The sequence below is a fragment of the Musa acuminata genome, chromosome BXJ3-3, assembly GCF_036884655.1.
Source record: "Musa acuminata AAA Group cultivar baxijiao chromosome BXJ3-3, Cavendish_Baxijiao_AAA, whole genome shotgun sequence".
In the NCBI taxonomy this organism is placed as follows: domain Eukaryota; kingdom Viridiplantae; phylum Streptophyta; class Magnoliopsida; order Zingiberales; family Musaceae; genus Musa; species Musa acuminata.
Genome location: NC_088351.1, coordinates 1,452,141 through 1,479,993, shown reverse-complemented (window position 1 = coordinate 1,479,993; position 27,853 = coordinate 1,452,141). Strand labels below are relative to the sequence as shown.

General features: G+C 38.5%; 4 protein-coding genes across 8 annotated transcripts; 1 reads left to right on the top strand and 3 right to left on the bottom strand.

Moving 5' to 3' along the window:
* Positions 1 to 284: 284 nt before the first annotated feature.
* Positions 285 to 5,287, bottom strand: LOC103977107 (uncharacterized). Of its 2 annotated transcripts, XR_001977405.2 has the most exons (4): positions 5,114 to 5,287; positions 2,098 to 4,546; positions 776 to 927; positions 285 to 678 (listed from the first exon to the last, which is right to left on the bottom strand). XR_001977405.2 is itself a non-coding variant. In XM_009392526.3 (3 exons), the coding sequence occupies exons 2-3, from the start codon at positions 4,391 to 4,393 to the stop codon at positions 914 to 916; spliced, it is 2,310 nt and encodes a 769-aa protein (XP_009390801.3). In that variant the 5' UTR covers positions 4,394 to 4,546; positions 5,114 to 5,287; the 3' UTR covers positions 285 to 913. The 2 variants fall into 2 exon arrangements, 1 of the variants encoding a protein (XP_009390801.3); XM_009392526.3 differs by having other exon boundaries at positions 285 to 927.
* A 1,513-nt stretch (positions 5,288 to 6,800) lies between these two features.
* Positions 6,801 to 11,410, bottom strand: LOC135632396 (thylakoid lumenal 17.9 kDa protein, chloroplastic-like). Of its 2 annotated transcripts, XM_065140947.1 has the most exons (6): positions 11,117 to 11,410; positions 10,916 to 11,030; positions 10,760 to 10,829; positions 9,044 to 9,102; positions 8,878 to 8,973; positions 6,801 to 7,165 (listed from the first exon to the last, which is right to left on the bottom strand). In XM_065140947.1, exons 1-5 carry the CDS (start codon positions 11,377 to 11,379, stop codon positions 8,968 to 8,970), a joined length of 513 nt encoding a protein of 170 aa, XP_064997019.1. In that variant the 5' UTR covers positions 11,380 to 11,410; the 3' UTR covers positions 6,801 to 7,165; positions 8,878 to 8,967. The 2 variants fall into 2 exon arrangements, with proteins under 2 accessions (XP_064997019.1, XP_064997018.1); XM_065140946.1 differs by having other exon boundaries at positions 8,878 to 9,102.
* Positions 11,411 to 11,735: 325 nt separating this feature from the next.
* On the top strand, positions 11,736 to 14,873 carry LOC103977109 (LRR receptor-like serine/threonine-protein kinase FLS2). The gene has a single exon (XM_009392528.3). It carries the CDS (start codon positions 11,816 to 11,818, stop codon positions 14,735 to 14,737), a length of 2,922 nt encoding a protein of 973 aa, XP_009390803.2. The 5' UTR covers positions 11,736 to 11,815; the 3' UTR covers positions 14,738 to 14,873.
* Positions 14,874 to 17,510: 2,637 nt separating this feature from the next.
* On the bottom strand, positions 17,511 to 26,836 carry LOC135633104 (uncharacterized). 3 transcript variants are annotated; one of them, XM_065142199.1, is made up of 14 exons: positions 26,549 to 26,836; positions 26,164 to 26,237; positions 25,939 to 26,019; positions 25,723 to 25,798; positions 24,216 to 24,286; positions 23,100 to 23,201; positions 20,333 to 20,422; positions 20,166 to 20,240; positions 20,024 to 20,056; positions 19,863 to 19,943; positions 19,398 to 19,472; positions 19,240 to 19,314; positions 19,115 to 19,156; positions 17,511 to 17,987 (listed from the first exon to the last, which is right to left on the bottom strand). In XM_065142199.1, exons 1-14 carry the CDS (start codon positions 26,583 to 26,585, stop codon positions 17,745 to 17,747), a joined length of 1,155 nt encoding a protein of 384 aa, XP_064998271.1. In that variant the 5' UTR covers positions 26,586 to 26,836; the 3' UTR covers positions 17,511 to 17,744. The 3 variants fall into 3 exon arrangements, with proteins under 3 accessions (XP_064998271.1, XP_064998272.1, XP_064998273.1); XM_065142200.1 differs by having other exon boundaries at positions 19,410 to 19,472; XM_065142201.1 differs by having other exon boundaries at positions 19,416 to 19,472.
* Between the last annotated feature and the right edge of the window lie 1,017 nt (positions 26,837 to 27,853).

Here is a 27,853-nt window from a genome sequence, read left to right as displayed (position 1 = left end):
GCAGTTCACTGAACACATTTTCACCAACAATTCCACCCACACAAATCGATTTGTTAGCATGTACAAAAAACAATTTTCTTCAAACACAAATAATTAAATGTAACCATCAAGTCAAATAGCATTATCTGAGTGAACAAAAATTAAACCAAATCCACAGCTACTGTCAATTAGTAAGGATGAGAGATACTATTTGAACAAAAGCACTATTTGCAACTATCCACTGAAGTTTCAATGAGTCTAAAATATTGAGAGAAATCAACTGCATAATTTGCTCGATTAGGAAATATAAGCATAATAAAAAGACTTAATAATGCTGAGACTTGGGGAATTGCCAATGTTGTCATACATTACAAAGTCGTTAATAATTCTTGATTGGAGTTTTTATATATGGCACAAGGGTAAATGATTTGCACATGGTGCATGCTACCAAGGGATCAAACACTCAACCAGTTGAAATCCACCGAACGCCTCAACCAACGCACTACCAGGATGGTTGCTATTGAAAGTTTGAATCAATAAGCTTGCACATAATACTGATGCCAAATGGTAACCTAGTAGTCTGTATTAGAAGCTGACGCCGATGGATTACCATAGATGTGGCAGATGTATCAGAGAATAGGGTAAAATATAACGAACAGAATCAATCTTCAACTTGAGAAAGTGATATTGATTACAATCCTGAACTCATCAGCCAAAAAAGGAGACAGTTACCTACATATTGTTGTCAACATAAGTAGAAAGAGCACAGAGGAAAACCTCAGCTGTGAAAACCCACTTGCATAACTGTTAGTGAAGAACTCATCAGACTTCACATGGCACCAAGCAAAATGTGACACTCGCTCCACATCATCAAGCCAGTTGTCACCAACAATGATTGCTTTCAGGTGGTTACAGATGAACACCCATGAAGCAGTTAAAACTGCTTAACTGCCATATGGTATCACAGTTGAATCAAAAACAGTCTATAAGCTAATTACTCAAAATACTAATCAAATTCAGTTAACTACTCGGAATGGCTCAAACATCACAGGCCATCACAGGTATGCCTATAGAGAAATCACCACCACGAAAACAGGTTTAATTTTTTGCCCGCTAAGCCCTCATATGGTCTTTCTCTTCCATTTGAGCACTATCTCGGGTCCTAATTATCAACTCCTAAAGATATAATGACTTGAGCATCGGAGGAAGATACTACTAGGCAAAACCCCCGGTGCACTCTTATTGCAAAATAACTTGCAGAAGGAGATAAGAGGCTAAAACGAAGATTTTTATTCACCTCATTGGAATTTGAAGCAGTTTGACTCAACTTGATAAAACTTTTATTCTGGCAGATTATTTAGATCAGCAAAAGACTTGATATATTTGGCAAGATGATCAAATCTGACACCATAAATAATAGTCCTAAACAAAGGTTCCAAGAAAACCAAAAAAAAAGAGAAAAAAGCAATGGAGTATAATTATCCTAAACAAAGGCTTGGAAGAAAACAAAACAAAAAAAGAAGATAAAAAATCATTGGAGTAATAGTTCCAATTTGCCATAAATCATACAAGTGCTATCAGTCTCAATTTGCCATAAATCGTACATGTGCTCATCAGTCTCAATCATGATAATGAAGTTAAACAACTATAAAGGAGAACACTAGGGTAGAGTGCCTCGAAGAAATACATAAAAACATAACATACATAAAGAAACATAGAAGATAGGGATACAGGAGGCATCTAACCGGCTTCTGACCAGCAGTTAATTAGCTGAAAATATTATGTTGGAACCACATTCAACTTTGAAAACATTGGAAGATTGATCCCCCAAGGTTAAGATGGAAATCTGGTTCTCATACTAAAACATGGTCTCCAGAACTGACTTCTATCTCCAGCAATTTCCATATGAGGTCAGAGTTAATAGTTAGATATGCCCAACAGAGACTGTCATAGAAGATATGTGAATCGACCATCTAATCTGGTATTCTAATCATGTCATCAGAGAAAAAAGGATGACGGTATGGAGCACAGAAGCTCACTGAGACTTCATTTTGTGAGTTCATTATGTTTGATAGCAAAGGTCTACAGAATGCACCTCAAATATTCCAAATTAATTACCTGATTGTTGTTCATTTGTCTCCATTCCCACATCCTCCTTAACTTCCGTAATAACCTGAAGAAGTTCAATAGGTGTCGCTGCCGGGTCCAATTCAAGGCAGCCCTTTAGAGCACTATGAGATTCTTCACCTGTAAGCAAATAAGAAGGAACTTGATGCGAAAAACGAAACATCTCTTCTCTTGCAATCCTCTTCGCCTCCAATGGGTCCATATGTCGATGGAATATTGCTTTGAAACCAGCAACTTTCACAAGCGGGATGACAGACACACCATCCTCGTCACTATAATCATCAAGTATTTCCACCATTTCATACTTGTATATCACATCATCAGGTGTAAGCTCATTCCAATCTGGAGACCAATTTCTATATAAGGCCCAAATATCGCCCTTCTTAGGGACAATTCTAATGACTCCCCGTGGACCCTTCTCCCATCTAACTTTATGTGAGAATATATTGACTGTATCACTTATTTGATATCTGCTCACCCTGAAATCTCCACATGTCTTGGCAAATCCAGAGGCTATCCAGTTAATTGGTCCCAATTCACTGTTGGATTTTGAGTTAAGAAAACTCATACGGATCTTAAAAGGATTCAAAGAGAGAACTTTTTGAACCATGGCATAGAGTCGTGGCATACCATCTTCACTGTCATATGTAGCCCACACCTGATCACCTTCAAAAGTCCTCTCAAGCCGGTCCTTGTCAAAGTCATAGAAATCGGGATCAGGAACATCGATTGATACAGGTTTTGGAACTTCTTTAGCTTTATTGTCATCATGGTCAAGGATTGGCTCCTTCATGCTGGCGTCATCTAAGCAGGTCTGTTTTCCTGTATCCCCCCCATCCATAACAGCTGCTTCTTGTCCACCTTTCTGCTTTAATTTCTCTTTTTCTACCAGCTTGGTTGACTGAGCTAAGTTCCATTCTTCGAGCTTGTTAACAACTGTCGCCTTAACCTTCTCGATTAGCATTTGCCGGATATTAATCTGTGAAAACTCCAAGATAAAGTTGTTTTGTCTAGCAGTCATTCTAGTTCTAGGAATATCCTCAAAAGCACCATTAGCCCTTTGAACTTCAGGATTAGCAGTTTTTTCTATGCTTGTAGACATATTTTCTGCCTCATCTCTTCGATGATAAATGCTGCTCTGATCACCATTGCATCTCCTTTTTGCTGGTCTGCCAACCTTAGACACAGGTTGCTCCCAATCATAAGCACTACTAATGTGACCAGAATTATAAGTTCCAGATCCATCCACTGTATTCTTATAGACATGACTATCTGTCTGGAGAGACTCTTCTCTCTGGGCTGCAGCTTGTAGCTTCTCATACTTTCTTCTCTTTTTCTCAAGTTTCTTATGGACTAGGTGTGCAGCCTGAAAAGGAGAATCTGCATTACTAGCAGTCCCAGCTGATCCAGTGAGAGAGCTCCATTGGAAGTTCTGATGGTTATAAGAATCAAAATTTCCCCCATTCTGAAATTCCATAGGTCCTGTTCCAGGATAAGTAGAGGTACTGAACCCAGAACTATAACCATTCTTTAGTTGGTAATTATGGTTTGAATTATGTTGGTGCTGCTTGGCTGACCAAGGAACAGATGAATTGGCTGCATTACCTGGAATTCCTATCTCGACAGCCAAGAAGGCTTGATGGCAATTAGGACATAAAAGATTGTGATTAAGGTAAATCCTAAGATATTCGTACTGCATCCTGCACTGTTTGCATGATGTCCAGAATGTGTTCAAATTTACTGTATGAGTTTGAGGAGGCACAACAGATTTACCAGAACTATTGTTACTCTTTCGAGCCCTTTTGTTGGATGTTGTGGTGTTGGAAAACGAGTGGAAACCATTGGCAGAATTATGAGCCGAATGATCCATGTGTGGTTGAGAAGCTTTGTTCTGAAAACCGTTAACATTTCTGTTCTGGTCATATGCTGTTTTCCTGTTCTTATCAGACAACACACTCCAAGCCTCAGAAATGAGCTTGAAAGCACCTTCTGCCCCTACAGACTTGTTCTTGTCAGGGTGTAGCTGAAGGGCTAACTTCCTGTAATGCTTCTTGAGTGCCTCTTCATCTGCCAAGGCATTCACAGAGAGAATTGCATACCAATCACTCTCCCCATTGATCTTCTTCTCTGCTGCAAGATGAACATCCAGAGTGGCAATCATTTGGCTTATGCCTTCTAGTGAAGGAAAGAGATTTTGGGCCTTCAAAGCAAACTTCTTGGCACCCTTGACGTCCTTGGAGTTGAATTTCCTTTCCGCGATTTCTTTTGCCTTAAGAGCCTCCTCCATGTCACAATCTATTCTCTGCTCTCTTCTTCTGGTTTTTCAAATGGTCTTGCATATGAAGAACAGAAGATAAAGAACAAGTTTTTCCTGCAATTCTACCAACAGCAACACAACACAAAACAACGCTTCCCCCTGCTAACTAGTCCCTATCCACAGCTGAAACAACACGACCAAAAAGAGAACTTTACCATACTGAAGTGAGAAGAAACCCTACGCTATGAACGTTGAAAATGAACTGTAATGTCTAACAAGAACACAAAAAATCACCCACGAGCTCTTCATCTGGACCATCGCCCACTAGATCGTAAACCTAAAAGGACAGGCGAGAACCCCAAAGAATCGAAACAAAGACAACTCATTCACATTTCAAACAACGAAAAATGCTACCTTTTCAGCTGAAAAATCACGAAACTACGTTAAAAAAAACAATTTTTTGTTCAGTCCGAAGATAACTTCTTCCAAGATCTCGGCGCTTCCCAGGGAACAGTAGACGGACAACTGAAAGACTAAACAAGAACAGATTCACAGATGTGTAGAGTTCATCCCGAGAACGAATTAACCAACAGTGCGACCAAATTTCCATTTTCTACGGATCTGAAACCTAGAAACCCTAGATGGCCCGATCGCCGGAATCAGACCAGAGCCGACAGCAAAAGCGAAAACAAAGAGAAAAAGAAGATTAACGAGAACACGAAATGGGAAATTGAGGGAAGGAGAGATCACCAATTTCCGAGGAAATCCACGTAAATGATGGAATTATTAGATCCGAACGGCCGCCGTGAGAAGCCCTCAGCGGCCAAAATTTGCCCCCAATTTCCTCAAAAAATTAGGGCGAAATTGAGCTCCTTTAGTCAAACTCCCCCTTCAGACCTAAAACAAATAATCCACAAATACCAAAATGCTTATGCAAGAAAAGGAAGTAAAGGAAAAGGTCACAACCATGTGTATATTCTAATATCTTCTTAACCCTAACCCAACTTTATCATCCCATTCCTCACTCCCTAACTAGGGTTAATTGTTTTTTTTTTTTTTTGTTCAGGGTGTGATTTGTAATTTTGGTTGACTGTATATATTATAATTATGTAATTAGAATAATAGTTTCAAATATAATATTAGTATTGCATAGCTGTATTTCATGTTGGTATTATTCTACAGAATACATATCATTCTAAAACAAATAGTTCAGAAATACCAAAATACTTGTGCAAGAAAAGGAAGTAAAGTATAAAGGTGAAAACCTTGAGTATATTTTAATATCCACATAACCCTAAACTAGGGTTAATTTTTTATGCAGGCTGTGATTTGTCATTTTGGTTTATTGTAGAAGTTATAATACTGCAATTAGAAAAAAAAAAGGGTTCAAATATGTTATTAGTATTGCATAGCTGTGTTTCATGTTATTCTGTAAAAGAATCTTATTCTAAACAAATAATTCACAAGCTTGTGAATTATTCTAATGTCCTGTTAACCCTAACCCAACCTTTATCACCCCATTCCTCACACCCTAACTTGGGTTACTTTTTGATCCAGGGTGTGATTTGTCATTTTAGTGTACTTAGAAAAAAGTTTCAAATATAATATTAGTATTGTATAGCTGTGTTTCATGTTTATTCTAAAATATTATATATATATATATATATATATATATATATATATATATATATATATATTACATCTTACTACTGCTTTATTGAGGATATAATGCTTTAATTTTCTTCTTTTGTAAGATAATATAAATCACAGGCAGCACATGTGAAGCATTTTATTTTCAAACTAATTAATATCTCATGTGGCCCCCACATGTCATGGAAGCTCTGAAACTTTTAGGGTTGGTAACCCAAGGAGTTGGGGTAAAGGCAAGGGTAGGTTTAGATTAACTAGGAAGGAGAAGTTGGCTTGGGAGGCCTTTTACCACCCAAATGGTCTCACTAATTTGGAGATTACTCAAAAACCATTCAATGGATACCCACATTTTGTTTTCTTGGCTAATTACTGTTTCTAAAGCTTAAACATAATTACCTTGTTTGCAGGAATAGTTTCACAGATTCAGAATCATCATTATGGTTCATCTTTTTGGTAAGTAGGGCAGACTTGGTCAGGCCAAGTCCATATTGTAGCTGAAGAAGGAAATCTGGTGAGTGTCTCATCTGCCCTTTTGTCAGCAGCACTCAGCAGGGAGTACTGTTCACAGTGTGTCTTTTCCAAGACAAAGCTGTGTGCAGTCTGCTCATTGGTTCTTCTCCTTGGAACATGGAGATGAGAGCACAAGCCTCTGCAGCATGAATGTCTCTCACTTGCTAAAGAGAGAAAGATAGAGAGAGATGAGGGTTCACATCTTTGAGAATGAGGTCTTCTTTTTCCTCCAAACTTCTCTACTCAGTTCAAAAGATCAATGTGTCCAATCTCATCATAACAAGCAAAGGATTCATTTTTGTGATTGAAATACTAGCCATCCATGTGGCAAAAGAATACCTTAAAACACAATGAATCCAAGTTTTGTAGACCAATGAACTGTTGTCATATGATATCTTAAACCTGCCACACACAGATCTCTATGTAATTATCTGTTGCTATTACTACTGGTATAACTTCAAGAGGACAAGTCTTTCACAATGAACCTCCAATGATCCAGTAGGAAAGCTTGTAATTGGATGCCGAAGTGTGCAATTTAGAGGCATCTTGAATAGGTTTTAAGATCCAAGTACTTGTGGAGGTAATGCCAAGTTTCTGAACATTTCCATCTTGCAGTTGGCATGAGATTACCGCACCATTGACCTGTTTTCATTCAAAAGCCAGAGTCAACTCAGTAAAAAATCCTCTCAATTATGAGTTTAAACTAATCCAATGAAAACAAAACTTTGAAACTTTAATACATTATTACTGTAAAATATGGGGAAATGATAAGCTTATTTTGTCGATAACCATTCATGTTAGAAAAATAAGTGACAGAGCTGATGGAACACAAATCCAACTTAAAAAAAGAAAAGATATCTATAACATGATTCTGCTGTTTGTAACATCACAATGAATAAGTCTCAAAAGAGAGCTCAGTGATCAATTTTATGAAAAAAGGGTTAGATTTGGTTCAAACTTCACTCTAGGTTTACTTTTGGGAAAGGCATTTTTCGGACAGTATTTTTCATCTTAGTTGGACCATAAAAGACCTTCCTTCAGAGGGTTACTAACAAAAATAGTAGGTTTACACATTGCTTTCTTTTGCTCAGAGTGTAACTTGATCAAGCAAGGCATGAGATGGTAGAGCATTGATTACTTTTACCTGTTCAACAAGTGAAGCAATAAGTTCTTCAAAGTCCCTTTCACCACATGGGTCCCTAAATGCTCCTATATAGTCAAATGGGATAGTATTTTGCAGCAAATAACCATCAATACATCACAATGCACATGTGACAACTTTATCAAATCATGTTCGATTCAATTCGAACCTTACATACTCCAATTGTGTGTTCTTGTCATTTCTAGAATGTTACAGCTCATGTCTTTCTTTAAAAATATCTTGTGAAAACATCAACAGATTCTGAAAAGAAGGTTTTTATTGTTTTGAATCCTGAGCACAAGTTAATTATTTAGTGCTTTCATCAATGACTTTTACTTAACATAATTTCACTTTCTAATGTGTACTCATCCAGGAAAATCAGTATCTTGGAAAATTTTCCAGAAACATAAATCTACAAACTGCAGTTGTGCAGTCAAACAACAAAAAGGCTGCCAAAACAGCATTTAAATGATAATAAGAGGAACTTGAGGTGGTACTCACATTATCTAAACAACCAGAAATCTAAGATTTAAAGCATCTTTCCTGTATAGATCCCCTGGGAATAGGCATAGAATTTAGACTTCGAAGGTTTCCTTCAGCTAATGTGAGTAATGAGAGCAGTAGGAATTAGTTCAAAGGAAAACTGTCTGATAGTCAACAGTGAAAAGCAATGAATAAAGACACTTCTAGTGAGTGAATGCTGATATTAATGACCTTAAGATGTACAACAGGCATACTAGCAATAAAATCATTTTCTTCTGATCAGTATGGGATGAGCAATGTCATGCCTGTAATTTCAAACTTTTATTCTTACTTTCTATTATTCTGTAGACGAGACTAAAATTTCTTACTTTATAAGTACTAGGTCATACTTCTTAATCATTTACACAGCTCACATGAGATTGACAGATAATTATGTTCCAAGCAATTACCTCTAGTTTCTGTGCCCTTTTGAAGATGACTTACTCCATTGCCAGGAAATGGACCAGCTCAAGAAATTTCTAATGATATTAGACATACAACGTAATGCCTTAACAGAAGCATCATACAAGAGAAAAAAAAAGATTTCAATTCATCAAAGTTTTGTTTAATCATCATCTGGTACCATCGCATAAAGGCACATAGCCTGTGCTCAATCAATGCCATTCAATACACTTGGTTTGCAGCGTATACAGAGAAAATATGCTATAGAGGTGATTTTACAGAAACCAACCTGTTTAATCCATGGATTCAAAATTGGGAGCATACCAACCCAATTCTTCCTTGATTCTGTTGATTCGTTCAATTTGTCCTTTGGAGTCACCTAAAGCTGTTGTGAATGGGTAAATATATGTGACTTTTGTTGCCATTGATCTAAAAGCAACAACATCTTTTCTAACCAGGAACTCCATTACATCACGTCCAAATCCTCCATCAACCTCTGCTTGTATATAGTTCCCTGATAAATGCAATGTCAAGTATGTCACCCTGCTTTGTCCTTTATGGGTGAACATACGTTTGATAAGAAAAAGACGAAATGGAAAAACATATGTAAAAAAAGATGTACAAATCATGAACATTATAGCGATGGTCGATATACCAAAGTTCCATGGTTCAAATTATGAGCCAAGAATTATAACGAAAGCCAGTAAGCCATGAGGATGGGGCATAAGATGTGAAGATTATGTAATCAGATATATGTCTAGTCATTTCATCAACCTCACTACAGTAGTTGTTATAAGTTGTTCATCTAAAAGAACCATATGCTATTAAGTTTTTATGAACTACCTAAATGAATAACTGGATGATTTATTAGTTTTGAGCCGTCTGAATATTTTATTATAGAAAAAATGATATATGCTCAAAAGGAGTGTTCACGATCTGTGAAAATCATCGACTTAGTTGAATAATGCGGTCTACTCACCAGCAAACCCAACCTAATCGTTGCAAGAAAGATTTGCATCGAAATAAAGATATGAAACTTTCTCTAAGCTACTTAAGAAAAAAATGGCTGATTTCTGAGAGCTTTAGACTCTAGACAAGTTAATATAAGCTTTGAAGGAGTGTGGATAAGAAAGCTTTGTGTTAGTTTATATCACAAACTCGTTGTATTTATAATTAATATATAGCTTACTGTATAGCCAAGGGCCTAACAGGTTTGTGGATTTATAGAAATAAGTGCATTAGTATATTATCCAGTTGTTAGGTAATATAATATAGCATGATTTTTCTCCGCTGCAAGCAGGAAGTGCTTATGAACATTAGAGAGTGTATTAAAGCAAGCAATTTTACTCGTTGCAGATCACCAAATCTAAGAATATGTTGTCCCTTCCTAATGGTCTTTTTTTCTAATAAACCTATTGTAAAATGAATTTATTGTCTTCATTATTGTTTCTATTTTTGTATTCCATCTGATTAATTATTCTTTTGTTGAACTGTTAAATATTTACCTGTCCACTCATGTTGCAATATGAGTTCACAAGAGGCAAAGAAGCTGTTTAGTCTTCCATAGGATGGAGCTGAAGTAAGATGCCGTTTACAATAGAAACCACATCTTTTCTTTATTCTTAGCAGCTTTGTGTTAGATAACATAGTTGTCATCACAAGTTTCAACAGAAACTGAACTTGTTGAGAGTTACTTTGTATTAAATCTGATCCAGCCTCTCTATTGCTCACAACCTACATGTTTCAAAGTTAAATTTCTGATAGCTAGAACTCTGAAAGACAGTAAGCTGAGAACTGTATCAATGAACAATAAACTTCAAAGAATATGAGCATCAAGAAGTATGCATTCCCTATTCTTTTGAAGATTGAATTATGTCCTGATCCAGTTCAAAACACATTACATGGTACATTTATGAGTTAAACAAGAGAAAAGCTTTGATAGGAGTGGGCCGTCGGAGTATATTGACAAATCATACTGATGATACAAATGTGTCCATGGACTGTAACCTGAATCAAATGCTTATGTAATTTTTTTTACTAATTATGATAAAGTACAAAATTCCAACAAAAGCCAATAAATTTAGGACACTGAGGACATTGACACCACTGAGACAACTATTTGAAGACTAATAATTGCATCAAAGCATAGGCATCAAATTTAAATGAATTACCGTCAGGTGTTTCTTCGTCTACCTTGAACTCAACATTCCGCTGTGTTCTCAGGATTGCATCACGCAAACTCTGTTTTAAGAGAAAGAGAGAGAGAGAGAGAGAGGATACATGTAGAGAGCACAAAGTGGCATTTCATCAAACGAGTTATTGCTCACCTGAATGACATCTCCCGAGAAATTATCAGGGATCATCCATGGAAAAGCAAACGACGACGAGTTCGGGTTCGTGGAGACGCAACCAGGATTGATGGATGGACAAGCTCTAATCTTCCTGCATTAGAACACCTCGATGGTCTTTTGGCCTGTGATGAACAAAGGAGAAGGAAGAAACGGAGTAGGCAGTAGGAATGAATGTACCCATTCTCTAGCCCAAGCTGCAGCTTCTGAGACTGCGCGTAGGGAGTGGCAGGTGAGGAAGGAGGAGACTGAGGATTAGGATAAGGGAGTGCTGCAACGGAGGGCAAGGGAGAGCTAAGAACTATGGCAAGGCCCAGAGGAGCCAAGGAAGAGAGAAGGAAGCCTTTTGCTTGTAGCATGAGAGAAGAGAGTGGTGAGGGTCGAGGCTTGGAGACGGAGGGAATCGGACAGCAGTGAACTGCTGCAGTTGAGGACATCTCCATCTTTCTCTTCTTCTCTTCCCTTCCCTTCCCTTATCTTTAAATATATTAGATAATGGTGAGGAATGAAGATGATAATTAGCTTACATTAGTAAAATAAATTATTTTGATTATTATTAATAAGATCTTTAATGATAGTAAAAATATATGGATATTAAATGAATAATTTTTAGAAATAAATTAAAATTTTAAAGGCATATAATTATTTTATTAATATAAAAATCTCATATTTAAAATTATTATAGATTCATAAAGAATCATAAAGGTATATAAATTATTATAAATTGTTTTTTTCAGTTGGTCAAAATACAATGCTCTCTGCATTGTAATTTTGACTTTTTCTGCATTGATGTGCTGACTTCCCGAAGCTGCGGACCTTTCAGCTCCGGGAAATGGTTAAGGACCACCAACAGCTTCGTCTCGTTCCCGATCGGACGCCATGAAGCCAATCCAATTCCTTCCTTTCTTCCTCTTCCTCCTACCGACTTGTACTGCAGAAACTGGAGCTGCAACAGCAGCAGAGGCTCTCGTGAATTGGAAGACCAGCTTGTTCCAACCCGACACGCTCAACTCATGGTCGCTCACCAACGCCACGACCCCATGCAACTGGTTCGGCGTCCGCTGCGACGCCGCCGGCAGCCTCGTGCAGCTACGCTTGCCCTCTTCCGGCCTCAACGGCACCCTCCTCGATCTCGACTTCTCTGCCCTCCCTAACCTCACCCACCTCGATCTCTACGGCAACAGCCTCCATGGCCGCGTCCCCCCCGCCATCTCTGCTGCTTCCAAGCTCATCTTCTTGGATCTCAGCTTCAACCAGCTCGAGGAAACCGTACCCGAGGAGATCGCGATGCTCACGCAGCTCACTAATCTCACTCTCTCCGACAACCACCTCGTCGGGCCATTCCCTTCTCCGATCACAAGTTGCACTAAGCTGCTGCACTTGGATCTTTCCCACAACCAGTTCGACGGGGTTCTGCCTTCATCTCTGTCGAGGCTGACGAGACTTCAGGTGTTCGACGTATCGAAAAATGGATTCTCCGAGCTGATGCCGGAAGCTCTCGCCAATTGGACGCAGCTTCTCTCGCTTCAGATGGATCACAATCCACTAACCGGGCAAATCCCCAAGGAAATCGGCAAGCTCAGAGAGCTCAGAAGCCTGGGCCTCGGCCAGACCAATCTCACCGGCTCGATCCCGGAAGAGATCGGCGATCTGACCAAATTGCAGGATCTGCAACTCCTGGACAACCAGTTCACAGGTCCCATTCCTCACCAGATCGGCAGGCTCACCCAGCTCACCGTGCTGGAACTCTCTGACAACAGGCTAAGCGGCACAATCCCGCCAGAGATTGGGAACATGACGACTCTGGAGATCCTAGACATCAGCCAGAACCAGTTCTCCGGCGAGTTACCGAGCACCATCTCTGCACTCCCAAAGCTCCAATCTTTGATCGTCATCAACAACAAGCTCTCAGGTAGCCTTCCAGGGGAACTAGGGAAGAACGGCCTCCTGAGCACAGCGCAACTCACCAACAACAGCTTCTCAGGGGAACTGCCACCCTTCCTCTGCAATAACTCCAATCTCCGCTATCTATACGCAGATAACAACAACTTCACAGGAAGACTACCAGCTTGGCTGAAGAACTGCACAGGGATACGACGGATCAGTTTGGGGTGGAACCACTTCAGTGGAGATCTATCAGAAGCTTTCGGTGCTCATCCTCAGCTCGAGACCTTGTACCTTCCTGGGAACCAGTTAACCGGCACTCTGTCACCGGCTTGGGTGGAATGGAGGAGTCTCGCCAACCTGCGTTTGGACGACAACAGAATCTCCGGTAAAATTCCACCAGAGTTCGGGAACATGACGAACCTTTACTACCTGAGTTTGTCGTCGAACAATCTTACAGGAAGCATTCCGGCAGAGCTTGGGAACTTGGTTTCCTTGGCTTGGCTTAACCTGAGCAACAATGGCATATCGGGATCACTTCCTTCGACAGTAGCTGAACTTTCGGCTCTTCAAAGCTTAGATTTGTCCGGAAACAAGCTCTCCGGTCAAGTATGGAAGTTGCTCGTCCAACATCCAGATCTCAACTACATTGATCTCTCCAGGAATTCTTTCACGGCCATGCTCCCGGTGGACTGGGAAGAGATCACGCATTCAAGCTCGACTTACTTGCCTGACGTGCAGTACTTGCTGCTTTCGGACAACCTCATCGACAGCAGCATCATCCCCTTGCTCTGCAGATTCAGCGGTCTGCAGATCCTCGATCTCTCGAACAACCACCTCTCAGGGAGGCTACCCGACTGTTTGCTGGACACGGAAGCCATGCAGTACGTCGATCTAGCAAACAACGATCTCCATGGGAGCATCCCAAGCTCGATGGGCTCCAATGCATCACTCGTGTCACTGCACCTGAACAGCAACAGGTTCAATGGGGAGTTCCCCTCGTCCCTGAAGCAGTGCAGGCATCTCGTTGCGCTGGATCTGGGGGAGAACGGCTTCCATGGAGAAATCCCGACATGGGTGGGGGACAGCTTCCCGTCCATGATAGTTCTCAGGTTGCGATCGAACATGTTCGGTGGCAGCATTCCTCCACAACTCTCGCGGCTTGCCTCGCTGCAGGTGTTGGACCTTGCAGACAACGATCTCAGGGGAAGCATACCGAGGAGCTTCTCTGGTCTATCTGCTATGGCGAGAAGACAAGAAGGAAGAGCTGTAGAGTTCAGCGCGCTGGGGTACTCGGAGAGCATTCAGATGATCTGGAAGGGGAGGGAGCTCATGTTCCATAGCACACTCTCACTTGTCACAGGGATCGACCTCTCCAGCAACTCTCTCTCGGGAGAGATCCCCACAGAGCTGACAAATCTTGCAGGGCTGCTCTTCCTCAACCTATCGAGGAATCATTTATCCGGGAGGATTCCACAGGCAATCGGCAACCTGAAATGGCTGGAGTTTCTTGATCTCTCCATGAATCAGCTCTCCGGTCCAATTCCTGCAAGCATTGCAGATCTGGCATTCCTGAGCGTGTTGAATCTCTCCAACAACAACTTGTCAGGGCGGATTCCCAGAGGTGATCAGATACAAACGCTTGATGACCCATCCATCTACAGTGGAAATGCTGGTCTCTGTGGACCTCCATTGAGCAGAGGTTGCTCGGACGGTGCAGGAACCGAAAAAGAAGATGGCTTGGATGAAGAAGACAGCATCATCTGGTTCGGTCTTGCCATGCTGCTGGGGTTTGTCTTTGGGTTCTGGGTATTCTGGGGCTGTTTGATACTGAAGAGGTCATGGAGATTTGCCTACTTCCTCTTTGTGGATCGTGTTTTCGATATGTTCTTCAGGAAGAAGAACATGAGGAGGTGAATGCTGGGATCATACATTTTCTCTTGTAGTTATGAGAGATGACTATATTAAGACTATAATTATGTCATAATAAGCTGTAAAGATTTATTGTGTGTAATTAGCATCAATACAACATAATAGCACTGTCATTCAAACATTTTGTTGTTCTTACTGTTTTCTTGTTGGTGATTGTAATTATCTGAAGAAAATGTCTGAAAATGAAATTAATGAATGCCAAGGAATAGAAATAGTATGGATGTGAGTGTGTGTGTGTATATTATATTGAAGCTGCACATAAAAATCTTGTTATATTCTTTGTTATTGGAAGTAAAGAAAATATTTTCTCTTTTGCTACATTTAATTAGTGTGTTCTAAATTGGCTTGTTTTGATCCATAACTTATTAACGAAACATATTTTATCTATGTTTTTCACTCATTCAAATCATTAGATGAAACATGATATTAGTTTATATTCTTAATACACACTCTGTCATTCATTTGTATGTGTGTGCGGATTATAAATGACTCAATCCAACTAATCAAAATTAATTAAGATATTTTTTATTTATAAGGGGATAAGGACCTTCATCTTTTTTTTTTTTCTATATCATTCCATAAATTTATTTATACATTTGTGACTTAAGCAATTAGATGAAATATGATTTTAGTTTATATTCTTAACACGGAGTGCTCATTAAATCATAAATGAGGATGAGAGGTGTTACGGTAAGTAACTTTTTAGCCGTGACTTCGGGGTCGACGCGGCTGGTTCAGGGCTCCAAATGACTCGGATCAGACGTGACTATTTAGCCGTGACTTCGGGGTCGACGCGGTTGGTTCAGGGCTCCAAATGACTCGGATCAGACGTGACTCCCTTTGAAGTCCCGGGGCGGCGGATGCGGGGGATCTCGCTGGGAAACTCCGCCTTGTCGAGCAGGCTTAACAGCGGTCGGGTGCCTACACACAGGTCGGGTCGGTAGCTCGGCCCGACCCCTCCGACGATCAAGTCAGTGGGGAGAAGTATAGTATTGAGAGATCGATCCCCCCCCTTTTGTGACTTAAGCAATTAGATGAAATATGATTTTAGTTTATATTCTTAACATGGAGTGCTCATTAAATCATAAACCTTTAACTTGAGAGATGGGGGTGTTAGGCAGAGTTTTAATAACCTAAACCTTAACTCTTCTAATAACAGTCAAAGGCAAAAGAATAAGAAAAAAAGAAAAAGAAGACGACGAGGATCTCAAACATCTAAGCAGTGTTCTCGTATTATATTAGATTAGATTTGCAATAGATTCTTGGAGAGATTTTGGATATTATGGACAGTAACATAATCTTTATATCTATATTATTCTTTTATGATTGTTGCTTATATTTTGAGCAATAGAGATTTGTACGTTAATTATTTTTATAGTAGATTTTTTATAGCTTATTCTATGATTTTTAACATTCGTATTGGAGGGATTTTCTATGTAAATCTTAATATCTTATTTGATTGTGATTTTTATTTAATTTTATTATATGTTATTACATACTAATATTTGTTCGTATATAAAATATTTTTTTTATAGCATAGCAATTGGTAGAGAACAGCTTCCTTATTCTGATTCCTGCCATGAAACAATCTGAAAAATATCAGGACGAGTTCATAGTAATCCCAAGTTGGCAACAACCACAAACCATCAACTTAGAGTGAGAAAGTTATGAAGTAGTGTAGCAAATGGCTGGTAGTGATCTCACGGGTAAAAGAATGAATGGGTGGTGAAAACAAACCTTATGCTGACAAAGACGTAGGTGAGGCACTCAGAGTGGAAGATACCCGTCAAAAAGGAGATGCTGGTCCTTCTCTTTGCTGATACATTCCAGAGGAGGAAGAGGACATTGATCTTATCTGTTTGGATCCCTGGAATAGAAAGATGGCAATCACTCGTGTCTTTGGAACTCAGCAATAGTAAACCAAAGTTGATGCATGTCTAGGCAAAAGATATTCTCAGCACAAGAATGAACACTTCAGCTAGCATATCACTCTCTCTCTCTCTGTGCACTAGATATTTTACTTGGGAAAGATATGATGGATCTGACTGTACACCTTATCATAAACTTGTTACATTGGCAAACATGCTAACTATAAATTAGCACCGAAAGAGAAGAAGATACAAGCAACCTGGTGAGGTGAAGAGCTCAGTTAGGGAATGGAGTCCGGCAACAGCAAGCGTAGCGGGTTATTCTATAGAAGAGGATCAAAGTCCTCGGGGAAATATGCTACTAACACTATCCCTGCTCCTCCTCCTCCTCTGGCTCCCTTGGGCAGAAAGGAAGGGATGATCGGCGGCCGCGGTGGCTACGATACGACAGTCAACGGCGCCATCGACAGTGGTGAGGTAGATCGGCGAGCCGCGAGCTTTATCGCCTACGTTCAAGAGCGACTCAAGCTGGAGAGGATCGAGGAGGACTGGAGGAACTACTAGTAGGTGTAGTAACAAACAAGGTTTCTTGTAACTGGGTATAGTTTCTTCTCTGTTGCTCCTTCGGAGTGTGTCTGCCGATAGTTTGTACTGCAGTACGAGTACAGTAAAATTTCATTTGGCCTTAACAACTTGTATATTTGAAGACGATCATCGTAAAAGAAAGGACTTGAACAAATATGATCTCTGTCAAAAGCATGCTGGCGTCTACTAATCTTTCTCTTCTTGAAGGTGCACGATACTCAATAGGTGGGGAGGCAAAGAACATGCTCGGTATACATAATTCGCCACCACACTTCGTATAGAATGGCTATGCTCAAAACGCCAAATAAACAGAATATTTTGTACCATCAATCTTTCATCTAAGTTGTTGCGAAACAAAAAAGTCAACTTGATACAGAGGGCAATTCTGAACCAATTGCTTGCCAATGATCTTTACATCTACAAAAATTTGGTGTTTGGTTTGTATTATGAAATTTAGACCGCTACCCCTCTCTTTAACCTGTAGCGAAAACTACATCATCCCACAACGAGGAGGAATTCTTTGGCAACCCAACAAGTGGTTAGGTAGCAGAACTGCGGGTTCTCGAGAGAAAACTGATGCTTGGCAACTTCCACATGGACCGGCTGGAACTTGGCACAGCACTGTTTTGTTCCTCCGTAGACTTCCAGATGGACCGACTGGAACTTGGTGCAGTGCCATTTGGTTCTTCAGTAGTTCCATTGGAGACTTCAGAGGTATTTCCAGACATCATATTTGATTTCATGCTTCCTGGTTTAATTGCATTTGAAATCTCCTGCAGCTCCTGAAGAGAGAACATCAATTGATAAGCTAGGCACTACAGGTGTCTCAAGAAATTTTTTATCATATGCACAGCCATACTTGGCATGCCTACATGATCATTTCTAATCATCTAGAAAAAAAAAACAATATGGCTGTACTATCATAAAACTTTAGAATTCGCTCTGCTAATGCAGCAATAGATTTTGCATTTTTATCTTATTTAGAAAAATAATAATGGTTGTATGGACAAAAGACCTCGCTCCTTAATGGATACACTTTTTCAATAGTTACTTCGGATCAAGAATATGAAAAGTCCATGCAGAAGCTAATATGCTGTTCCTTCAAATTACTTTAAAGGCTTATTCAGACCTGTAGAACCAGAAGATTGGCTACATCTCTTACTCATCCTACTTTGCTGATTACTTGATAGCTTCATGACCTGGAGACTGTCGGGGGTGATGTCACTGCTCACAAACCTGGTAAATGTGGCTCATGTTTTTGTGAGACCACATCACCTTGAAAGTTTCTAGGGCGACAAGTCATCTAAATAGATTGTTGTCTAGCAAGCAAATATTCAGCATCAACATATTTCTTGAGCATATGCTAAATCAGCAGGGCCCTTTAAGTAACTAGAATTCAAATGCAAGAAAATATAGGTGAGACTCCACAGGATACAAATTACGAAAATTAGGTCAGTGTTGACTGGTGTCCTGCAGAGTTAAACCTATTTAAATGGTTAAAAACTATACTAGGAAATTGTCATATATAGGGTCGACATATTAATCATTCACTTAAAAAGAGGTCTCATAATACTTTATTGTTATTTCTTTTCCCTTCTTTTTTCTACTCGTTTACCCTGCTACACCTATCTTCCATTTCATATTTTTTTCATTAGTTATTAAACCAGAAATAGCTTATGATTTTTAGTTAGTGTAATACCTAGACCATAAAGATTACATTTGGTTACTTATGAGGCTTATATGACAGTTATCATTATACCATTAAGCAGAAGAAGATTTAGGACAGAATTATGGATGCACAACCGGCTCAATGCGCAATCAGATTTTTTTTATTTTTTTGTGATTTTTTCTCAAAGAACTTTGCAAGAGAATTAAAAGACAAATCAGGAACATAGCAGGATCTGCAAACCTTTAGGCCTGAAGCTGATACAGCAGTTGATGATCGCAGAATCTGAGAACCATAATTTACAAAGAAATAAGCACCATGTTAGAGCATTCACAAAAGGAACTAAAGTTAATGCTATAAATGCTCACCCTAGGGCTCTCAAGAGCAATAGACGGCGATGCTGATGATGGTGATTCTACTGCTAAAGGTGGCAAAGAACTCGTCTGTTTTGGAATAACCAAGGATTATTAAGATACGAATAGGCAAAAAGTTAATAATAATGAAAAACAATCCATAAAGCAGAGACTAATAAGGCCACCCTTGCCACTACTGAAGAAGTTTGTGGAAGTTCAATAGCTCGCTGAGAAGTGGATGGTGAGTCCTGCAAATTTAAGAGTTTGTTCAAAATCACAGAACATGATGACTAAAAAGCAATTTAGGACCATGCACATGATATACTAGCATCTTTGCTAGTGGTCAGCAAATTTGCAGACAAGCCATGCTGCCACCAGTCATTAATGAAAAAACTACCTAGAGAAAATGATAATTACATGAAGTGTCCAATTTGGATTTGCTGCATCCTTATACCCAATCCTTTTGTTTGGGAGCCGATTAACACAGTTAATTTGAAGCATAAATCAATATGTAAAAAAATTACCGGTTGATTGAAAATGACAATGTTATAACTATAGCTAGTTGCGCATGCCAGCAGACTAAAGAGTGACATGTAATAGGTGATCAAACAACATATAAAGGTAACCAAATTGCTTGCCTGAAGAAACTCTTGGTTTCTTCCCTGTTCCAATCTCTCAACAAACTGGCAAAGCTGATAGACTCCTCTGGTCGCAAAGTCCTAATATGGAGTAAATCAACACTGGGAACTAAATCAACAAATGAAAAACAAACAGATGAAAAAGAAAATATTTGTAATACCTGACTTCCCTCTATTCGTCCAAGCTTTGTCTCCTGATGCACAATACAGATCGGAATCAGAATATACTCTAACAGAATAATCTTATTTTCTTCTGATGTAAGATAGATTTAGATCTAAAGAATGTAAATTTAACATAATTACCAGAGTCTGGACAACACGGTGAACAGATTCAACTTCAGTATGGAACAGACTTAAATCCCCATGCAGTTGTGAGACCTACAGATGCATTTACAAGAGTAACACCCTGCAGACAGGCCACAGCTATTGGAAGGATGACAAGTAACAGGTACAAAAATGTAATGCCTCACCTCACATTTGGTAGCAGCAGCAAGCTCCTTACACTCGTCCAAATTACTGTCTACACGATCCATTCTTGAAGATATCTGTCGCTTGGCAGCCTACAAATCGGTGATCCATAAATTTTAGGTGACTGTCATGGTTCAGGAACCAAAGAACAATGATAGGAACAACAATAAGGATAATGCAAATAAATTCAGATTAGAAGGACAAAGGGCAAAAGATTATGGTGGTGATATAATTATCCAAATATCTTGCATATTGTATGGCCAAATGGCAAGAAAAGATCCATTAGCAGATTTCAAAATTATGTGGGCTAATGGCTTATTGCTGTAGTCCATTCTATTCTCATGCTAGAATGCAGTTTAGTTAATTCAAAAAAAGTTTTGAAAGCTCGTTGTTCTAGAAACCTTGCCTCAATTTTGAAAATGAGGATTATAAAAGACAACTATAACTCTGGAGTAATAAGAGCAGATAACAAATTATATAACTAGAAAAATAATATTTAATAAGTTTGGTACAATCACAAATAAATATAAATAAATTAAAGAAAGCTTCTGACTTCAGGAGACTAAAAGCTAAACTTTTGTTTATAGAAAAAAAGGCCTTATGAATCCATCAAAATTGCCAAAATCACAAAAAGAACATCAAGTAAAGGGTAAGGAAAAATTCAAAGTATTCAGCAGTACAATTAAATGGATTATCAATCACTTTGACAAATCACTGATGCAGTTGTTGGCCGTAATGCGGAAACCCAACCCTTGAACAGGAAATATTCATTAAATATGTTTACAGAGTTGTTAGCTCTAGTGATCATTTGTTAACACAACCATTCATCAGCTTAGATGTTTGCAACAGCATGATGCTTGAACAGGCATGCTTATGTTCTTAAGTAGGTGATTTGAGTGCAAGTGTCAGAAACTCCAATTAAATTTGGCATGCGTCAGGGAACATGATGCTTTAAAAGTTTAAATTATAAAAAGATGATGGCATGATCTGATGACTGCACGTCTGTGTATACTGATTAAAGCTTAAAAACAAGAATGAGAATGTGATTCTTTTGTTGTCTCTCCTGCAACTATTAAAGGAGGTGGTATGCATTAAAATTTTTTAAAAGAATAGCATGATTCCTAGAGAAAGAAGGTAAAGCCCAAATTACTACTTTCAGAAGCAGCAGTACTGCAATCTGCTCTATCATAGTATTCCTTTACATTACTCATTGGAGAATAAACATACAACAGAAGATTGCCACGATAACTTGCATATTTCCTCAACTACACTACTATCATGTGAGGCAGAAAGAAAGCAACAGCAATAGTATGATTAGTCTGTTTAAGTGCGGAAAATAAACATGCTTTGTCTATTAATCAATCAAAAGTAACAGCAACATGATACAACTAGCAGTAGCAATTCAAGCAATTTGGGTTGGTTTTGGGTCATGTTACTTTTGGTTTAACAGATTTGCTCAACCTGAACCAAACCAATTTGTAAATGCATCAGGGAAGCTCATCACTTTCAGCAGGCTGAAATTTTAACATGCTCTAACTACTTTAGACTGTTGAAGACTTCAAGAGGCACTTCAAAGGAGAAGGTAGTAGAAAAGGCATTGACAACGTCAGTGAAGCCACAACATATTGCAGTGAGTTTCATTGTCATATTGCTGTGAGTTCCCTTCTGTCATATTGTCATAAATGTCATCTTCTCCAAGATGACATTTATTCTAGTTCCCTTCACCATGAAGATGACATTGTAAAAAAATGAAGAACACGTTGGAAGATTACACCACTCTGATACCAGTTGACAGGATATGATTGCATTCTCCAATTTGAGAACTGATCTCCCAAGAACAAAGAAGATAACAGAATTTATAAATAAAATATGATAATCTCCAGGATGTACGAGATGTCATATAGAAATAAATTATGGGATAATTTTTCTCTTTAGACAATTTAAACTCCAAAAAATAGCTAACTAAAAACACATCTAAAAGTCTCTAAGCATGACTCTAATAAGAAAAACAGAACTTAAAGATGATAATACAACAAGAAATGATTCCAAACTAAATCTCAAGTAGCAGCCAACAATATACATGAAAGTGAAACTATCTCCAAAAAAATCAAAAAATAAAAAAGAACGTGTCTAGGACTAGCCAAGGTATAACCCCCATGGAGGTTGGTGATTGATCCAGCCTCTTGTAGCTTCTCTGTAACATGAAAACCATGGCAATGATGTTAAGTTTATCTCGATGACCAAGGATTCGGGTCTTGAGCTTGGAAAGAGGTACAATAAAGAAAGATCAAGTTCACCAAGTTCAGATTCATCCATTTTAGAAACTCAACTAAAGATAATGATTGTAAGACTCTTAACTAAGTTGTTTAGTCATACTTCCAGACCAACTAAAAATTAATCTGAGCTGGACCAATTTACCTCAGAAAAAAAGAAATTGCAACACATTGTTTTCCCGTTAACCAGTACAAATCAGGTAGACCTGTCAGCTTTGGATTGCAATCCAATCTCAATCCACGAGTATTCAGGTTAGTTTTTGGTGACCGAGACAAGCACCAACTTGACTATCAAAATTACTATTCATGCATAACTTATTTACATATTTTAGCAGATTCATCAACTGTAAGCCTCAATTTTGACCTCCATTATGCTGGAAACAAAAGGAAATATGATTCAAACACCGCATCATATGATTTCAGAAAAAGACATCCTATTTATAATGTCGACTTTCAGAACATAAATCAAGATAAACTTTGACAATAAAAAACGTACTGCAATAGATGATGAAAGCAGCTCCAATTGCTTGCCTACTCGAGTGCAAGCATCAGATAAGCCACGCCGTGTCACAAACATCATGTCTGAAAGTTTCCATCCCTATGAGATGCAAAATACTAGCATTTAACTATACAGTTTAATAATGCAAATTCAAATTTCATTCACAACATATCAAATAAGCACCCTGCTGACCAACAGGATCACTGTTAAAAATGAATTTGGTAGAAAGGACAGCATGATGACCCTGTTCAAATTTAACTACCTCATTATGCTGTCTCATTATGTTTCTTTTCAGACTCAAAGATTAGCAATAATCTAAAATCTCTGGAAGCAATAATCTAGAATCTTCAAAATCATTCAAAAATTTTATGCACAAATAACTTCAATTGATTGGAAAATCAATATCTCACGGCAACCATATGATCCAACACATAAGAAGCAAAACTTTAGGTAGAGGTATTATTCCAAGTGCGACAGTGACATTGTGAATCTGCAATAGTTGCTCTAAAGTGGGACCTTTTGAATATGTTATATACAATTTGAGATTATCACGATTATCTTTTAGGTCTACTAGGATCCTCCTTCCCATGGTCTTTTGATTTTTATTTAGAATACAAACACAACCTCATTTGTTCATTCAAACTACACTTGCAATCACCCTCTTCTATGTTTGATTTTATTTCTCAACTTCTACTACAACATATAGCTTATAAAATTTTCAACTGCCACTGTGCTCCTTGCATCAAGAAGCAACATTCTTTTTTCCTAAAATTTTATTCAAGAGATTATCTTCAAATATTGCTAATAACCTCGTCAATCAAAGAAGCAATCAAGAAGCAATATTCTTCCTCCTCAAAATATCATTCAAAAGATTGCCTTCAGAATTGCTAATTAAGCCCATCAATCAAAGAAACCATCTTTACACATTCTACCATTTCAATTATCCAGTCTACATGGAATCACATGTAGTATTAGGATACATGCAAAAAATATAAATTCCTAGAGACATTATTGAAGAAGGCAGCATCAGGATTACTATGATAAACGAACTCATTTAATGCTCATCTCTAGCCTAAACTTCTATGTCCATTCGTAGTATACATGATAGAATACCTTCCACCATATAAATACATATCCAAGAGCTCCAACAACAATAATGGCTGTTACCCTGTTTCTTCTGGAATCTGCAATTGAAATTCTAAAGGTTAACAGACAAATTACTTGAAATACCATGATCAAAAGATAACCATAATAAGTTGACCATATTATACAGAAGAAAATAATGCAATAGAAAAACATCTGACATAACTATCAACTATCAGCAGTACGTTCTGCTACTTGAAATAAGGTCCTGAACATTACAAACATTAGAAACTGATGAAACCCACTAAGATGTGCCAATTTCAACAGAACAGGGAGGAGAAGAATTACTGTCCCTGATTTTGTCTTAGGTAGCAATACCAGAAACTGGACCTGTTCATGCCAGTGAACCATTGCCTATACGGGCCCCAGCATGTCGATAGATAATTTGTAACCACGGCCTGAATCAATTCGCCAAAACTAACAGCCAAGGGACTACTCCATCACATTATATCATTAGGTAAGGACTGTGATGGGAATACTAGTAGATTTTTCATTTCAAATGAATTTTGTCAAAACTTCTAATTATGACTAGCTCTAGAAGATCATTCAATCACTACTCCCCTTTTGTTTGGGGTAAATGGTTGGATGGGTGTGATCATAGGGTTGATGGGGTGGGATTGAGGATCCTTCATTCAACTCACTTTTAATTGTTCGGTAAAAGACTACTGAAGATAGCATATGAAGTACATATTTGTTATTTTCTAATACTGAAGACCATTGACTGCAGTTTTCTAGTACACCAACCTTGTTAGGGCAGAAAATACCGGTCCGAGCAAGGACCAGAGGTTAACTAGCGTAAATGGGATGGCATACTAAAAAAAGGCAAAATACCATCGAGTATCGGCTAAATGGTTTGACATTCACTACTTTCAGACTATTTTGGTCCAACAGAATGATTCACACCTGATCAAAGGGTTATAGATGAAAGTAATTGCAATCCTTGCTGAAGATCATGCAGCAACATATTATAATTCTGACGTTTTAATGATTTAAGTCATTTGACAATAAAAACCTTATTCCACCATAGAATTTCAATCAAACAGAATTTTGAAATACTTCTAACAGCCTTATTCAATTTAAGAATATAAGATTATTCCAAGTTATCCCAAATTTTCTCTAAAAAATTAAAATGGCATGTAAAATATGTAACATTAGAAATTTTAGCATTCTTCAATTCAGTGACCTTCATCTAGCAAACTTTAGTTCAAGTAATAATGATGCTGTATTTGGCTACTTGTGCAAAATACTAGAAACAAAGTACGAAGAAAATGTCAGAATCAAGCACTGTTCACTCACAAAAACCTTCTGATGCAACAACATAAAGCATTTTACATGGTATCAGTCCAACTTTACTATTTTTAAAATATTGATCATCATGAAACCACATATCCATGTTAAAATAAACTGTATACTGAATTAAGCATATCACACTGCAAAAATAACAAGTTCTATGAGGAGCAGGGAGAATATCTCGAACCTGATCCATCACCAGTAACAATTGTAACTGATCTTGATGATGCCAAGAGTTGCAGCTCCTCTCGAAGTGTATTAACCTACAAAAATTAATACACCATCAGCATGGATGCATCCTCCTACGGCTGAAAACAACGAAAACCGATGACAGTGTCCATTGCATTGGACAACATCCAAAACCAAACTTTTCTGTGGAGCATTCTAAGGGTGACACGCAAACCTGAGCTAACAGAGAATCAGTTTGGGGCTTGCTAGTGGACCGAGGGTTGTCTTTATCTTGTTGCAGGTGCTTCGTAAAAATCTGCATAATTAGTATTTCGATCATTACAAAAGGACCAGCTGATGACTTCCTGTTAAACGCTTAACATAAAGATAAATCATGGTTGAAAGGAGAAGCATTGGTTTATCAGCAATAAGCAAGTAATATGAAGATTAAGAAACTTACCCTGAAAGCACCAGAAAAAAGGTGTGTAACATCAGATAGATTCCTATCCTTCGTAAGCATGGACCCAATTAAACCTGCAAGACAATTAGTTGATCCGACTGCAGAGCAAGAAGAGCCGAAACTAACTTGATTCCATGAAACCCCTCGAGATAATTAACAGCACACCGTGCAAATCCTCGACAAAAGAAAGAAGTCGAAGGAAAGGAACCAAGATCACATTCGATCCTATCACCAAAACCAAATTCTTGCAAAGCTTAAGTACTCGTATAATCAAAACTAGAGCCAATCCCGCGGAAATGACGGCAAATTACAGTGTTTTCCGGGTGGGTGTGTGTGTGAGTCTGTGTGTGTGAGAGAGAGAGAGAGGGTGTGGGGGGTGGTTTACCCGCTCCGAGGACGATGGTGAGCTTCCCAAGCGCCATGGCCGATTAAAACCCTCACAAAACCACAGAGAACACCTCCGACATCGACTGTTTTCTCTCGAGGGCTCGATTCCAAGTGGGGATCGATCGATAAATAGGGTTTCCTGCTCGATCGTTCGCGACACCCTTCGCCGCTCTCTCCGACGCCTCGACTCCTGAGAGGCGTAAAGACGAAGCCCGTCCGCTGTAACAGAGCACGATTAACAGAAGAGGGCTTCCCGAGCACCCAACTTCTCCATGACCATCACGAAAATGCCACGACGGCGTGCGGTCTTAAACATTACCGCTCCCTATAATCGTCGTATGCGAGACTTGAGATCATCCGTCCGATCTTTCCATCGAGCGAATCCTGGCCGGACATCAAGAAGGTCAAGGGATACGGTGTCACTTCTCCTACGGACGCCAACGGTGGGACCCACCTAAACAGGTCTCCGTTTCCATTTGGTATACTGTTACTTGGGTTTTATTTTTCATTTTTATGTTTGGAATTACCATAATCATTTTCTTTTTTATTTTTCATATACTATTTTAGTTGTTTATTTTCATCTCTTCTTTTCTTTTAATTAATTAAAATCATATAATTAACTACAGGAATGAGATTAGCTTGAAGAGATTGTGGAGATATGGTAAGATTTGTGTCCTCTTGTGGGTTTTCGGATTTTTCTCCGGTAGAAGAATATGCTCGGTGGGACTATAAGAACCATGAACGATATTATTTCATTTACTCCACTCACCTACTCGTGTCCTCCTCCACAAGACGACGATTAAGAAGCTAGCATGGGACCCACCCACTTGGAAAACGTGGCAGAGTTTGTTGAAAGCATGGGCGTATAGTCTTGCACAGATTATGTTCTATGATAAGTTGGTAGGTCCAAATAATGATTTGATCTTAGCCAACAACTGGTTATTATGTTTTATCCATCATTATCAAATATACTGATGCACATTGAATGCACTAACAAAATGGATTGAATAGGTTCTTGTTGTATCTATTAATATTTGTGAGATGAGATTATAAATTCTTAGTAGCTGGATTTGACACAATATTATCACATTAATATTTTTATATGATTTAAAATTTTTTGAACGAATATCGTATATTCGTTTTAATAATTTGATCTAAAAAACATAAATTTTTTTATAATGTAATTCTCTAAATATCGATATATATACAAAAGCACAAAAGGAAAAAAAAATAGGGTCTTATACAAACACTAGTAAATCAATGTAGATATCGTATTCTTCTGTAACTATATTTTCACAAGAAC

What these genes read in the sequence shown, in the direction of transcription:
- LOC135632396 (XM_065140946.1), bottom strand. Translation starts at nt 11,379, where the DNA reads ATGGAGATGTCCTCAACTGCAGCAGTTCACTGCTGTCCGATTCCCTCC. An exon ending in CAGCTTGGGCTAGAGAATGG is followed by an intron (nt 11,031 to 11,116) that starts GTACATTCATTC and finishes GTTCTAATGCAG; the next exon opens with GAAGATTAGAGCTTGTCCAT. An exon ending in AGACGAAGAAACACCTGACG is followed by an intron (nt 9,103 to 10,759) that starts GTAATTCATTTA and finishes TGCATTTATCAG; the next exon opens with GGAACTATATACAAGCAGAG.
- LOC135633104 (XM_065142199.1), bottom strand. Translation starts at nt 26,585, where the DNA reads ATGGCGCTTGGGAAGCTCACCATCGTCCTCGGAGCGG. An exon ending in TGCTTTCATCATCTATTGCA is followed by an intron (nt 20,423 to 23,099) that starts GTACGTTTTTTA and finishes ACCGATTTGTAG; the next exon opens with GCTGCCAAGCGACAGATATC. An exon ending in TTGCTCTTGAGAGCCCTAGG is followed by an intron (nt 19,157 to 19,239) that starts GTGAGCATTTAT and finishes TATGGTTCTCAG; the next exon opens with ATTCTGCGATCATCAACTGC.
- LOC103977107 (XM_009392526.3), bottom strand. Translation starts at nt 4,393, where the DNA reads ATGGAGGAGGCTCTTAAGGCAAAAGAAATCGCGGAAAGGAAATTCAAC.
- LOC103977109 (XM_009392528.3), top strand. Translation starts at nt 11,816, where the DNA reads ATGAAGCCAATCCAATTCCTTCCTTTCTTCCTCTTCCTCCTACCGACT.